This window comes from Neovison vison, chromosome 8 (genome assembly GCF_020171115.1).
Source record: "Neovison vison isolate M4711 chromosome 8, ASM_NN_V1, whole genome shotgun sequence".
Lineage (NCBI taxonomy): Eukaryota > Metazoa > Chordata > Mammalia > Carnivora > Mustelidae > Neogale > Neogale vison.
This window is the reverse complement of record NC_058098.1, coordinates 122,155,872-122,170,918: the sequence shown is the minus strand read 5'-3', so window position 1 is coordinate 122,170,918 and position 15,047 is coordinate 122,155,872. Positions and strand designations below refer to the sequence as shown.

The 15,047-nt window shown below is 43.6% G+C and overlaps 1 protein-coding gene across 3 annotated transcripts in view; it reads left to right on the top strand.

Moving 5' to 3' along the window:
* Positions 1–15,047, top strand: part of BABAM2 (BRISC and BRCA1 A complex member 2) — a 406,214-nt gene that overhangs the window by 321,518 nt on the left and 69,649 nt on the right. For 2 of the 3 annotated variants that reach the window (XM_044261850.1, XM_044261851.1), the window contains exons 9-10: positions 2,206–2,276; positions 5,203–5,285. In XM_044261850.1, coding sequence (XP_044117785.1) covers positions 2,206–2,276; positions 5,203–5,285 — 154 coding nt within the window. The remainder of the gene's footprint in view (positions 1–2,205; positions 2,277–5,202; positions 5,286–15,047) is intronic. The other variant, XM_044261852.1, reaches the window with a different exon arrangement.

The following is a 15,047-nucleotide window of genomic DNA, read 5'->3' as shown; positions in this document are numbered from 1 at the left end:
AGATAGCTCATCTCAATATAGGAAATATTTTTGAAGTGCAATAATATTTCAAAGCCTTCAGTATTATTTTTTAAATGTCAGAGGAATGAAAATCTGGCAAGTCTGCCGTCTGTGGGCTTGGCACGGATTCCAGGGCATCTAACTCTCGTGGAGTGGTTGCCTCTCATTGGACCAAATTCCCCCAGCCTCTGCCCTCCTTCAGAACTGTTTGGAGGATAGAATTCTTATTTACATTGTGGGACTTTGTACTGACTTCAAATCTGTGTCCCAGTATTATAGAGAAACATGCACATTTTGGTCTTCCAGAACTGAGAAGAAAAGCCTTTTTAAAAAAGCCCTCCAGTTGAGATTAATTTCTAGTCATATATTTTCCTCCAAAAAAATTCTGTTACCGTTTTCCCAGAAATATAAGAATCAGTCTGTTTTTCTTATCTGGTTCCCTTTCATTAATTTTACTTGTCTTTTAAAATTGATGTTCTTATGCTTGCTACAAACGAGGACAGTATGGGCTGCTTTTAGAAACAATCTCTTCAAATGAATTTCCATAATTACATTGGAATCTATCTTTATAGCCAGTTTTGTTGTGGGTTTCTGTTAAAATGGTTTTCTGTTTTTAAAATCAAGTACACAGAACTGTTTTCATCCCCTTTTTAAACAAAGCCTCTTAAGCAAACTTATCATCTGTTTTTCTTTTCCCAAAATAACATTTCTGATCCTGCATTAAGCCTGCAAAGTAAGCACTGTTTTTATAAATTGACATAAACCCCTATTATATAAATAGAATTGTTTTACTTTTAAAGGGTACAAAGTGGCTATCACTACCAATTGTGTCAAGGTTATTTCAAGTACTTTATCTTGAGCTTTTGTTAGCCATGGAAACTCATTGTGGCTACTGCCAATATAAACAGTTTGGGGGGCCTCTTTCTCCCCTGTTTCTTGGAGCCATTATGGGGACATTATAAGGAATGTATTTTTGTGTTGGTAGCTGATGGGTAAATGACTAATTTCCAGATGTCCAGCTTAATAGGTTCACAATTTTTTTTTTATAAAAACTGTCGTTTGGTGATAACAAGGAAATATAAAAAGGCAAAATAAAATCCCCTATTGTAACACTCTTTTCCTGGATATTAGGAATTTAAAAAGAAAGAATTCAACATTGTCCTGTCTTTTCAATAGGAGTTGAAGTTCAGAGTAAAATAACCCCCATTTGATGAGCGGAAGCTCTTCTCTACAGATAATTCCAGCTGATAAACACACAAGGAGTGAGAGAATTCAAAAAGTCACCGTTTTCCGGCTCCTAATGAAATAATTGATTCAGACAAGGCTCTCCAGCAGATACTAAAACCATGAGGTGAAAGATTGAGAGGGGACTAGATCTTCACAGGCTTTGAGAAGTGTGCCTATAGCTCACTCCCGGTGGCAAAGGGGAGACCTCCCTTTACAGTGGGGTTGGCCTGCTGTCACCCTAACCAGTGATCAAGGCCACTATCACCTATGAGGTTTTCTTGCCAAAAATGTTTAGCGTGAATCTAATCACACCTTTAGTCTAACTTCCAATTTATGGGAAATACAGGGACCTACAGAGTAGAGGGAAAAGGAGGGAAACACCCACAGAATATAGAAGGCAAAACATCCTTTGGGCTAGACAACTAGCCCAAATCTCTGAAAAGTCAGTATCATATAACATGTAGATGCATGTGCACACCCCAAGAGGTACTCTTATTCTACATGAAAGACTTTCTAGACTAAATGCCTGATCCTTGATTATACCCTCAATTGTACCCTGCCTTTTAAAAGAATATTTTGGGGACAAGTGGAAAATCACGACAATGCGCAGGACACTAGATGAAGTCGGAGAATGACGGCTAGATTTGTTGGGTATGGTAATGACCTCATGGCTCTGTAGGAAAAGGTCTTATTTTTTGGAGATACACGCTCACGGATCTGGGGCAAACTGTCATGGTGTCTCTCATTTCCCTTGAAGTATCTCAGCGAGATTGATTGATAGCTTGATGGGCAGGTAGACGGCTGCCGGAAGCAGCTAGACCAAACGTTCATCGGTCTTGTTGAGGAGAGGGGAATGTAGGTGATGGGAGTGTGGTGTATCATTCATTTTACCCTTTTCTGCTTCTCTGAGTCTTGGGAATGTTTTGTAAGGAAGCACGTGACAGTTCCCCACTCCTCATCTTTGGGTTCCTGTTCTAGGTGCAGTATGTGATTCAAGGGTACCACAAAAGAAGGGAGTACATCGCTGCTTTCCTCAGTCACTTCGGCACGTAAGTTCCTCCTTGTTTAAACTACATGTTGGCAACACCCTCGTGTCCTCACGACCCTCATGTGGGGCTTGGTTAAGAAAATAACAGCTCGTGCTTCCCCGTGCTAGCTTTTTAAGGCCGTTTTGATTCTTGCTGGTACATTGCTGAAACTGAAGCTCCCAGGAAGATAGTTTCTAGGATTCTTTGCTAAATCATAGAAACAAGTATCTTCCTTGGAGCAGCATCATACTCACCCCAAACCCAGCAATGACAAGGGCAGCACCACCTGCTTGTTCGAGAACCCTACAGTTCGCACAGCGCTTCCACCGCCGTCTGCTCCCAGGGGTCGTGAGTGAGCGGGCTGGGCGGGCAGTATTGGCACAATTGGCTCCTGGGAAGCCCTGAGACTTTGAGAAGCCCAATGACCTGACGGAAGTCATCCGCCTGACAGCCAGAGCCAGAGCCGGGGTGGGAGCCTGGGTTCTCAGGACTCAGGTGTCCCAACAGGACTCTGGCTCACAACTTGCCCCCCAGATCTAAGGAGGGCATCCAGCGTTAGACCCAAAAGCAGCGACTCCCACTTGAGATTAGAAGTTGGAAGAAGGCACAGAGAGGGAAGGGGAGGCAAGTGACTGCAGGTTTAAGGGGCGTGTCCTGCTGCTGCTGCCCAAGCCCCACCCGTTGCCCCTCCCCCTAGGGGCCTGGGCCTTTCCTGCAGGTTCCCAGAGGCCCTGCTACTCCGCAGCTCTATTTCCTTAGATGACGTCAGAGGCCTCCTTGAGCTTCTGCTCAGGGCTTAGCCCAGTGGCTGAGGGGATGTGCTTTCCCCTCAGTCTTCTTCCAAAGGCGGGGCCTTCGACCCATTCAGGGGGACTGAGCACTAAGGGTGTTAATGGTCTGCTTATATCCCACCTTATTCTGTAGGAAGTGTATAAATATAGAGAGGTATAGATAGTAACACAAAATTAAAATTTTAAATAAGAAATGAATAAATTAGGACCAAAAAAGTGGAACTAAGGAGGAGCAGGTGAAATAAAGAATAAGGTTGGCCATTCCCTGGGATATAATTTTATAAACTGTGGTATAATTATGGGCCAAATTTATGACTTCTCAGAAATAATTTTAAGAAATTGAATTTTTTGTGCCTCCAAAATAGAACTGTCCATATCTAAACAGTGTGACTGTCTCTCGCATGAGTCTTTAATACTTAGGATTTTTTTCAGCTTTATTTATGAACATTTTGAGAAAGTACTTAGGATACAAACAGTGGTTCATAAATGACACCATTGGTCTTCTGATTTTCAAAGAAGATTATCTTTAGTATGTATAAGTAAAAATGGAGGATCTAGCCTAGTATCCTCCCAAGTAGGGTGCACACACCTGAAGGGTGTGTGTCCCCCCCTCACTCCATTGGCACACAGAAAAGATAGGAAAACTGCATTTACAGCTTTTTAAAAATCTCATTCTTGGGCACCTGGGTGGCTCTGTTGGTTAAGTGTCTGCCTTCCGTTCAGATCATGATCTCAGGGTCCTGGGATCGAGCTCTGCGTCTTTGGGCTCTCTGCTTAGCAAAGAGCCTGCTTTTCCCTCTCCCTCTGCCCTTCCCCCCAGCTCATGCTCTCTCTCTCTTTCTCAAATAAATAAATGAAATCTTAAAAAACAAAAACAAAAATGAAACAACAGGTTCTTTTTCAATATACATTTTGCGTATGTTTTATTATGCAAAACAATATGGTAGTACCTGTATACAACTACTAAATCATGCACAATTGCTATTATATTACTGTAACTATGCATAACAAAAAGGATTCTGTGTTTGTTTTTACTTACAGCATGTAGGATTTGAAAAGTTTAGATAGCAGTATTATAATGTATTGCGTTGATTATAAATTCATGAAAAGAAATATAAAGCAGTAAGTAAAATTGTTGACCTAAGTCAGAAGATCTGAATGATATACCAACAGTCTTTGAGCAAATCACTCAGCTTTTAGCGTCTTAGTTCCTTTACCTCGACAGTGAGTTCCCCCTTCCTACTTAAACTGGGAGGCCATCAGGATTGACGGTCTCATTGGCCTGACTCAGCGAGGGAGACAGCAAATGCCTCCTGGTGTGGCTGACAGAGATGATTATGTCCCGCCTCCTGGTGTGGATGACAGAGACAATTATGTCTGTCTTCAGTGTGTGGTTAGTATTGTCATGTTATGGTGATGTCTCCCAGGCGCTCAGGCTTTGTGGAAAATGGGGGAGACGAGTCTGTCAGACTTCTGCCCAGGCCCTTCAGCAGTCCAGGCCTGTTCTCCTTGACACATGACACGTACTACCCTGTGTGTCTCCCAGCCACACTCACGTGCTGAGAACCAACACCCACCCAGCTAATGGGGCTTCTTTGTCTTGAGCCTGGTGGGGAGGACAGGGGACACAAGTGAAAGGATTCCAAGTGCTTTGGAGGAAAATAATACAGACTCCTCAACTTAGTAATGTTGCCATTGCTGATTACTGCCTAGTGCCTGAGTGAAAGTGAGACTTAGTCATCACAGAAAGTAATGTCATCGCTGACCTGATGGCTGCCTTTGATCTTTTACTCATAACTGGTAACAAGCATTTGCATAGCATTTTATGGTTTATCTTATTTGTTTTTCACAATCCTGTAAGGAAGTTTGAAAACATTATTGTATGTGTTTTACAGATGAGGAAACTGAGGCCCCAGAGGTTAAGTGATTTGCCTGAAGCCATAACAGTACATAGCAAAACAGTAACTTAAACGTAGATGCTGTCATTCCAAACCCCACGTCCTTCCTATGGTAACACTCCCTTAACCTGAAATGCATCTCGGATTCAATCACCGTGATGTTATGAATATATTCTTTACTTGGTTCCATCTCTCTTGTGCCTAATTTTGATGAGGGTTTTTTCTGTGTGTGTGTGTGTGTGTGTGTTTATCACCTAGAGGCGTCGTGGAATATGATGCAGAAGGCTTTACAAAACTCACTCTGCTGCTGATGTGGAAAGATTTCTGTTTTCTTGTACACAGTGAGTATACTTCTGCTGTGAACACGTCAGCATACGTTTGCAAAGTCCCAAACCATATGTAATAATGACTGTGAAAACCTTCAGTGTCCTGAGGGGGTTCTCTTGAAGAGAAAATACCTCTAGACCAATGGCTCTCAACCAGGTCTAATTTGCCCCTCCGCAGCTGTTTAGCAGGGTCTGAAGACTTTTTTTTTTTTTTAAGACATTTTTGATTGTCATGACTGAGCAGGGCGGAAGTGGGGATTGTCGCTTCTGGCATTTAGTGGGTAGAGGGTAGTGGTGTCGCAGGACGACCCCCAACAGCAGCTGAATCATCAGGTACAAGATGTCAGTAGTGCTGAGCTGAAGAAACGCTGCCCTGTGTCCCGGGTTCCAGATTCCTGTTTCAAAGCGTCTTTCCAGCATGAGATTCCAAAACTTTCAGGATTACTCAAAACATATTTGCTTTGTTCATGTGGCTATCATCCATATTAAGGGAAAAAACCTACAACTTTGATAATAACATAATAGTTATTTGAAAGGTGAGACAAGTTCGAATGTATTCCCAGCATTACTTTTCAATTTTATTCCATGGATAGGCATCTTTAAATGCTTATTGTGTTACCATAATCAGTGAGTCAATAAACTTTGGTCCAGCTTTCTCTCTCTCTTTTTAAAAATTAATTTATTTATTTTAGAGAGAGAGAGAGCGAGCAGGGGTTGGGCAGAGAGAGATCCCCAAGCAGACTCTGCACTGAGCATGGAGCCCAACGTGGGGCTCGACCTCAGGACCTGAGTTAAAAAACAGCTTCATTTGAAACCAAGAGTCGGCCACTTAACCAACTGTGCCACCCAGACGCCCCTGGTCCAGCTTTCTCCTAATGGATAATTTGGAGCCTCTTCTGTTTATTTCTTTGTTATGTAAGAACATTGACCCATGGTGCCAGGTTCAAGTTTTAAGTCAACCAAGACCTTTATTCTTTAGCATTTGATGTGAACAATGCCAGTCTTCAGACCAAAGACACAGAAGTTCCAGCTTTCCCAAGTCATGTTATAGAAAAGCAGTGGCCTCGGGTTGGCTTCACTTAGTGGATAGAACTAACCCTTGACCTTTAATAAACTATTCCCTGGAGAGGAGCTTTGGCCCTATTCATCTACACCATCAGACAGTGTAAAGGCGTTGGTTTGGGGGGTTTTGTTTCCCCGGCGGACTGACGTCCTTGGTTGTGATTTGCTTAGGCTAAAACATGGTTCTAAAATTCATTTGTCTTACCCCATTTCACACCAACAGATAGTAAGGGAAGAAAGCCGCTAATGCCATGGTGTAACCCGCACAGGGAGCACTGAGCATTGGTTGTGTTTTTGAAGTGTTTCCCACTGATAAGCACCTTGTCTGCAGAGCTTTCTGTTGAGCTTCTACTCTAGAGTGAGTCTTCCGTGGGGACCCTCAGGAATGCAAGCATATTGCAGTGCATTAGTTGTGTGCACAGACAAAAACAAAATTGCAGAGGTGAGATTTTAGTGTGGGTGTTCCTCCAACTGGTTATATGACATTGTCCAAAGACAAAGACATGCTTCCCTCTGCTTGAGTTTCCTCATGTGAATGCTGGGGATCTGGTTGGTAAGTCCTATGGAGATATTCACATATGGAGCTTAACCCAGAATACAGGGCCAGATGGTGGAGGGAGCCTCACAGTCAAGGCCTCCTGGCAGTCTTCTCTCTGCCTGCCGTCTTATGTGGCCCTAATGTTTGATTGTCACCTTCTGTGTTGCCGAAGCAACCTTCTGTGTTGTTTTTTTCATTCTGACCCTTAATTCCTGTGTGAGATCTCATCGCCTACTTGCCATATTCACTCCATGCACTATCTTGATCCCAGGGATTCTGCCTCTACCTTGGTGACCGCCCCCCCGCCCCGATCCTGACTGTACCCTTGGTTTGTCTCACATGACCCTGGACAGTTTGTGCGGGTGGTCTGGTTGGCGTGACTCCCTCGCCCAGGTCAGCAGGAGGGGCCAGTGCCCTGCCTTGAACAGTGGTGGCGACAGTCACAAGCCTCCCAGAGTGGCTCTGAGAGAAGGACACAGAAGGAAGGACACACAGAAGGACAGTTGCAAATGTTAAATTAGAGGAATGCTCAACCAAAGGGCATGAAATTGCAGTCCTTTAAATGAAATTTACTTTGGTTTTCTAGCCATGATTCTGTTTTTGAAAATCTTGATGTCAGATCATATCGGATAGAAGTGGAAAAAGATACTCTTGGCATTGCTCATTGTCACCGGTGCTTGTCACGTGCGACCCAAGAGTCACTCTTCTGGTGGGCGCGAGCAAGAATGATGCCCAGGGGTAAAGGAATACTCACCTCTCGGCGCCTGTCCTCCCTTGTCAGTCCATTTGGTGTGCTAGCAATTCTTGTTTCTTTGGAAGGTCTGTTCCCCGAAGAATATTTCCCTGGTACCACTCGTCCAGTATTTATTTATTTATTTAAGATTATTATTTTTTTTTGACAGACAGAGATCACAATTAGGCAGAGAGGCAGGCAGAGAGAGAGGAGGGAGCAGGCTCCCTGCTGAGCAGAGAACCCGATGTGGGGCTCGATCCCAGGACCCTGAGATCATGACCTGAGCCGAAGGCAGAGGCTTAACCCACTGAGCCACCCAGGCGCCCCACGTCTAGTATTTCTTACAGCTCCGTCTCCGCCTTCCTGTCTTAGCTTCTCCAAGCCAGACGTGTAACACACAATCCCCAAATCATATTTTCACTTAGTTCGGGTTACATTCTCCAGAAATGTGAACCCATGGGCACCCTTTAAAACAACTACAAGGACTTCGGGATTTGTTTAATTCACTTTTGCCAGAGTGTTTCCTCGGGCCGTTATTCCCTTCCTCCCCAGGCTGCTTGCCACTGTCTCTTAGCGTCACTGTCTACACTCATGGCTCTTGGGCAGATATGACCTGGTCCGTGAACCAGGGGACTCAGTGCTGTTTCCTGATCCATCATTAACACACAGCCTGTCTTTACATAAATTGTTCCCACCCTATTGCTTCTTCCATCTAAAACGCAGGACTTGCTGCATCAGAGTGAAGCTTGGTTGGATAATGTGTCTTACTCCATCATGCAGTTAAGCATCTGACACTTTCCTTTGGAAAGATCTGCTTGCTTGGTTACAACACCCTAGGGACGACTTGTTCCCTTTTTTCTTTCCATGAGGTTGGGGAGTAAATATGGGCTGGCAGAGCCATAATGATAGCTCACTGCAATGAAGTTCTGAGTTCTAAAGAACATGAAGAAGGAGGGACATGCCTAGAGATGAACCAGGCTTCCAGGGCTGCCTCTGCCACTCCATGGGGAGCAGACACCTGGCAGGACACCAGATAACAGCCCCACTCTCCTTCCTTTGTCTGCCTCTCCCAGGCCCGGAAAGAAAACGGTCACTAGGGCAGATGCCGGTAGTCATTCTGAGCATTTTGGATGCTAGAGGAAAGAGGCACTCCTCTCCTGAGGCAGATGGCTCTGACCTCACACTTTGCTAGAGTCTGCGGAAGCGAGAATGCCCGCAGGGAAAGCATTGCACATATTCTGGGATCTCTCAGGAGACACTGCAACCTTCAACATTCTGATGGTTTCGGGAGCGGAGGTGTGACCGTGATCATGGCCATGGAGTTTTTTTCATCCTTTTATTCCTTCTTCCTTTCCTTCCTTCATCCATGATCAACATTCTGCAAGATTTGGAACCATGCAAGGATCAGGGAGTGCTCCCATCCAAAAACTGTTTCCAGGAAGGTTTCCCGGCCATCATCTAAGAACTGTTTATAGTTGGTTATGGAGGTAATTCCACATTTACCAAGCTCTGGAGGTAGATGTTATCTTGAAGCCAGCACCTTTTCAGAATGCTGGGTGACAAGAGAACCAGACAGCAAAGACAGTAACGCAGAACAGAAGCAACCGCTGCGAGAAACATGAGCTCTTCTTCAGGGTCCAAGTCAGCTGCACTGTGAGTAGGCACAAGAGGAGGCAGCTGCCTGTGGTAGCAGGATTGCTGCTCCGAAGTGGGGGGTATTGAGATCTGTGACCCCCGAGGCAAGTGAGAGAGTGCGTGATTGTACAACAAGCTGTCTTTTCCCATCGCCCATAAATCATTGGTAAGTGACCCTTTGAGTCATCCAGCCAGGATCAGAGGCTGTATCTCCCCGGCAAAATGCCTGCCATTCTAAATCTGACCGTTTGGGCTGTTCCATTGAATTTTTGGTTCTCTCTACTCCTAACCCAATCACTTTCGCCCAATTCAACCGAGTTCTGGGTTTGTTGAGAACCTTTGTGTGCTCAGTACTAGGAAAGGTCCCAGGAGATATGAGTGAATAAGTCAGGCTTGACCTTAAGACACTTGGAGTCTGGCATAAAAGAGTTGGCAGACGACCCCCTGTGGGCCAAATCCTGCCTGCAGCCTGTTTCCATATGGCCCTCAAGCTGAGGGTGCTTTCTGGGTTTTGAGAAGGTTGTTGGGAATGGGGGAGGCATAGGCAACAGAGATGGTAAAGCCTAGAATACTGACTCTGATGCTAGACAAAAATCATTTGCGGCCCTGGGCCTAGTTGATGGGAAAGGAGATCAGATAATGATGAATTACAGTGGTATGCATTTTTTAAAACAAATACTTCAGGAACTTGCCTACTATATGCCAGGCACAAAGAGATGTAGGGCAGAGAGAACTTCAGTTGTTTTATGTATAAGAGAGAGATGTAGAAAAAGAGAGAGACCCTCCCTAATGGAGTCTGATGAGAGAGACAGACAATAAAGAAGTAAACTATCAAATATATAAATTTCAAATGCTATCAAATACCATAATGGAACAAAACAGCGGGCTGCAGGAGACCGAGGGGAGGTGTTGTTGGGTCAGTCAGGGAAGACCAGTTCCTGAGCGGAGGGGAGTGGACTCAGCTCTTTGCCACAAAAAACAACATCTTGTAGAGTGTTTAAGAGCAAAAAGCAAGATAGTTACTTGCTAGATAATGAAAACCAAAATTGTGAGGTTTTTCAAAACTTGCTGAGTTTTTGGGTATGAATCACATTTTTATATAAATAAGTAGATTTGAAGAACAAATCAGAATCATTGAAGTAATTAAAATCAGGAACTACAATGTTATATATTAGAGTTCATTTCAAAGCGAATCCATAAAAAGTGTAATATTATTTAGAATTCATATGGTTACCTCAGACGACACATCTATAAAGATTTGTTGCTCAATTTTATCATTTCTAGTAGGAATAATCGCTATCAAAGCAGCAGGAACCAAAATTGATTGTGAATAAAAAGTGAAACTAATCAGTTCTCTTTATTGTTCAAAGAGATAAAAGAATATGGGAAAAGATGAAAGGAAATCTACTTCCTAAAATGCCTTTTTGCTCTGATTATGATAACTCTTGGTCCTTTTAAGTTACTTCGAGCATTTCAGTTAATTTTTATCCTGGATTTCCTTGAAAGCGGTTAGCACTGCGAGGTGAAGAGGTTTTTGTCTTTAGGTTCCATACACAGGCACCCCCCGTTCATGGTTTACAGCCCGAATAGCTCTAGAACTTGAGCGACCACTGTCACTGCTGTGATTCATATCGAAACTCCTGTTTCATCTTCAGAGTCTGCTTCTAGAAAGACTTTCTCTGCAGTGTCTGACACTGCTTTGAGAATTTATTTCATTAATCTTCATAATGTTCCTGGGAATATTCTTTGCATTCAAATACCTTAGATTTAGGTGACACCTTTTTAATTATCTTAAAGGCCTTCTTGAAAGAAGGAGGTTGTCAATCAGATGCATGATGTTGTGTGGTAGTTTCTTGCCCTGAACCCTCTCATGTGTATTGTGTGATTCCTTTCCGTTGTAATTATTGGACCGAAGTAATTGCTAAAGTGAGCTTCTCTGATCAAAGAAAGGGCACTAAAATGGGGTGATTTGGGGGCGCCTGGGTGGCTTAGTGGATTAAAGCCTCTGCCTTCTGCTCAGGTCATGATCTCAGGGTCCTGGGCTCGAGCCCTGCATTGGGCTCTCTGCTCAGCGGGGAGCCTGCTTCCCCCTCTCTCTCTCTCTGCCTGCCTCTCTGCCTACTTGTGATCTCTGTCAAATAAATAAAATCTTTAAAGTGGGGTGATTTTGACTTAAAAATGTATGCAGCTGCTTCGAAATGAACACATTGTAACCCAGGCAGGCATGTAGCTCAATAAAGAGAGGAAGCTGTTTCCAAAGAGTAACTTTTGTAGTATTGATCCAGTTCCATATAACCTTTTCTTATAATTAATTTTCAAGTATTACTGACATGGGTGAAACAGGGCCATTATTTTGGGGCCGACACTTCTGCTGTAGTTGAAGATAATAGTAATAGTAGCAGTCGCTAACAGGTGTTGAGAGCATAATTACTGTCTCTGGACATGGCTCTCGGTATTTTGCATATACGGTATTGTGTGGTGCAGTCCTCAACACATTCTTCTAAGGATAATTACTAGTATTACCACATTGTACAGATCAGACAAGTATGGCACAGAATGGTTGACAAAGCTAGGATCTAAAATCCAGGACCTGATTCCAGAGCCCATGTGCTAAACTGCATTGCTCTGCTGTTTCAGATAATTCGTTGGCAGTATCCCCAAGTATGTGATGAATTTTGAAAGCCTTTGGAACTTCCCAGAGAACCCGTAAGCTCTAGGGACAGAAGTGTTCACCCTGGCACTACTGTCTCATTTCTCGGGCACATGAATGGCCATCTCACCAAAGGCCGTATTGCCCTGAAGGTGGTGAGTCATGCCGCCGGCGCTCCTCAGTCGTGATGACAGGATGTCCAGCTGTAAACCCCTGGCCAGCAGCACAGACACACCGGCTTGAGTAGGGCTTCACTCTCTGGCTATAAAAAGACCAAACTAATGGATTAACCAAAGCGTGAGCCACCATTGATGATATAAAACTAGATTTCACCTGTTTAGACATAGTGAATGTGGCATGTTATAATAGCTCATTATACGAAGTCCCATGAATGCAGAACCTGTTGGAGGCAAACAGGGTGCTGTCGCCATGAGATTGCCTGGATTCTAAGACAGGAAGGAGCGGCAAGAGCTTTGGCAAGCTTCTTTACGTGGTTCTTTTTCTTTTCTAAAATGGAATATAATCCAAATGTTTCTGTGGCCTGGATTTATCCTGATGGCCTATGAATCTCTTTTTAAAGAATACTTTTTAACAGTACGGAGGCTCCTCAAAAAGTTAAAAATAGAACTACCCTATGACCCAGAAGTTGCACTACTGGGCATTTATCCAAAGGATACAAGCATAGTGATTCAAAGGGGCACACGCACCCCAGGGTTTATAGCAGCAATGTCCACAGTAGCCCAGATGTCCACCAACAGATGAATGCATAAAGAATATGCAGTATAGCCACCACCTGGGTGGCTCAGTGGGTTAAGTGTCTGCCTTCAGCTCAGGTCATGGTTCCAGGGCCCTGGGATTGAGCCCTCCATCAGGCTCTCTGCTCAGTGGGGAGCCTGCTTCTCCCTCTCTCTCTGCATCCCCTGCTTGTGTCCTCTCTGTCTCTCACTCTCTCACTCTCTGTCAAATAAATAAATACTTTAAAAAAAAAAAAGAGGTAGTATATCTATGCAATGGAGCAAAACTCAGCCATCAAAAAGAACGAAATCTTACCATTTGCAACAACATGGATGGAACTAGGGGTTATTATGCTAAGCAAACGAAGTCACAAGTAGGCAGAGAGAGAGAGAGGAGGAAGCAGGCTTCCTGCTGAGCAGAGAGCCCGATGCGGGACTCGATCCCAGGACCCTGAGATCATGACCTGAGCCGAAGGCAGAGGCTTAACCCACTGAGCCACCCAGGCGTCCCAGGACCCATGAATCTTGAGAACCTTTCCTTAGAAAAGAAGAGATGTGGACTGAAATAGTGGCTGTCACCACCCCATTTCTTTCCCCATAATTCAGTTAAGAAAATATGGAGTGAAATTATTAAAAAATCACTTCACCCAGGGGCCTATAGAAGACAAGGTCTGGCATTTGTTTATCACTTTTATTTCAAAGTGCTTTTTAATTACCGCACTTACAGTGTGAGTCATCGAGTCTCTGTGTCAGTTCTGAATAGAGTTCTTAGCACTAGAATGAATGGTTAGGGATTATCTAGCCCAGGGACTTCTGATGTTCTTGTGCCAAAGCCGCCTTTGGGAAACCCTGTGGATCCATTCTTCGAACAGTATTTTTTTTTTTTTTAAAGATTTTATGTATTTGACAGACAGAGATCACAAGTAGGCAGAGAGGCAGGCGGTGGGGGGGAGGGGGAAGCAGACTTCTTGCTGAGCAGAGAGCCCGATTGGGGCTTGATCCCAGGACCCTGGGATCATGACCTGAGCTGAAGGCAGAGGCTTAACCCACTGAGCCACCCAGGCACCCCTCGAACAGTATTTTAAAATACATAAAGTAAAATATATAGCACGATGGAGGAAGCCAATTCTATTAAAATACTTTTATCCAGTCGCTAAAAATGATTTAATCCTATGCTTAAAAACATATGATATGAGATATGGGCTTCTTGGATGATACCTTGAATAACAGTATCCAGTGGCAAATCTAACGATTCTTGTAGCTTTGAAAGAGTGATGCGCATAAAGAATATTTTAAGATACGAGCAGCACCTGCAACGTGATACAGAAATGGCTGCGATTTCTTTCCATAACGAAGCCAGGGTACTGCTAACACTGCTGTAGATTATTGCTTGTGTTCATAATTGAAGGAAATCTAAATTTCAGTTAAATAGTGAATAGTGATAGTGAATGTAAAGGTACACATTTTTTCCTCTGCAAGTTCCCAGATGCCCAAATTTGATGCAAGGACACTTACGGAGTGTGAGGTGAAGGGAGGTGTGTGGGTCTCAGATTGAGAATCTCAGGAAACTCCCTGTGTGATGGAGGTAGGATGTGGCTGAGTACCTGACCCCAAGCCGTGCATAATGTAATATAACCGGGGAGAATAGGACCAGAAGCCAAGTTCCCGCAATCCAGCTAAGCATTTTTCCTATGTTTGAATGGCCAAATTCTGAGAATCCTAGGCAAGGTAAAGGTAAATACTTTTACAGCAGTATGTGGTCATACCTTTTGCTGTCTTAACACTAGCTTGAAGAGCTGAGTGATGTCCAACATAAGGAAAACACCAGGAAATAATGCTCAGATTTAAGGTTTAATGCCCTTCCTTTTGCATATTACGTGCTCCCTATTTGCACAAGTTCAACTTTCCTAAAAGTCCATGGGGCATTTTTCCCCTATCTTTTTTCAGGTATAACTTACTATAACTTTACTATAACTTATAGTAAAACTCACCCATTTTAAGTGAGTACTTTAATAAATGTTGGCAACCACCTACAGGCACAGAACGAGAACCACTGCCAGGACATGGGACATTTTCATCACACTACGAAGTTTCTCGTGTGTCTTTGCAGTAGATCCCCTCTCTCGACCTTCAACCCAGATAGTCACCGAGCATTTTCTGTGACTACAGTTTATTCTGTTATAGAGTATGTAGAATTCCATAAAAATGGAATCAAACTCTATATGGTCTTTTGTATTTGACTGCTGTCCCTTAGCACAGTGTTGTTGAGATCTGTCCGTGGTGTGTGTGTGTGTGTGTGTGTGTGTGTGTGTTTCATTCCTATTTATTGCATTTATTGCTTTTTCCTTTCCACTAGTTATCCATTTACCAAGTTGATGGATATTTTATTTGTTTCCAGTTTCTGGCTCTCAAGAATAATGCTCCT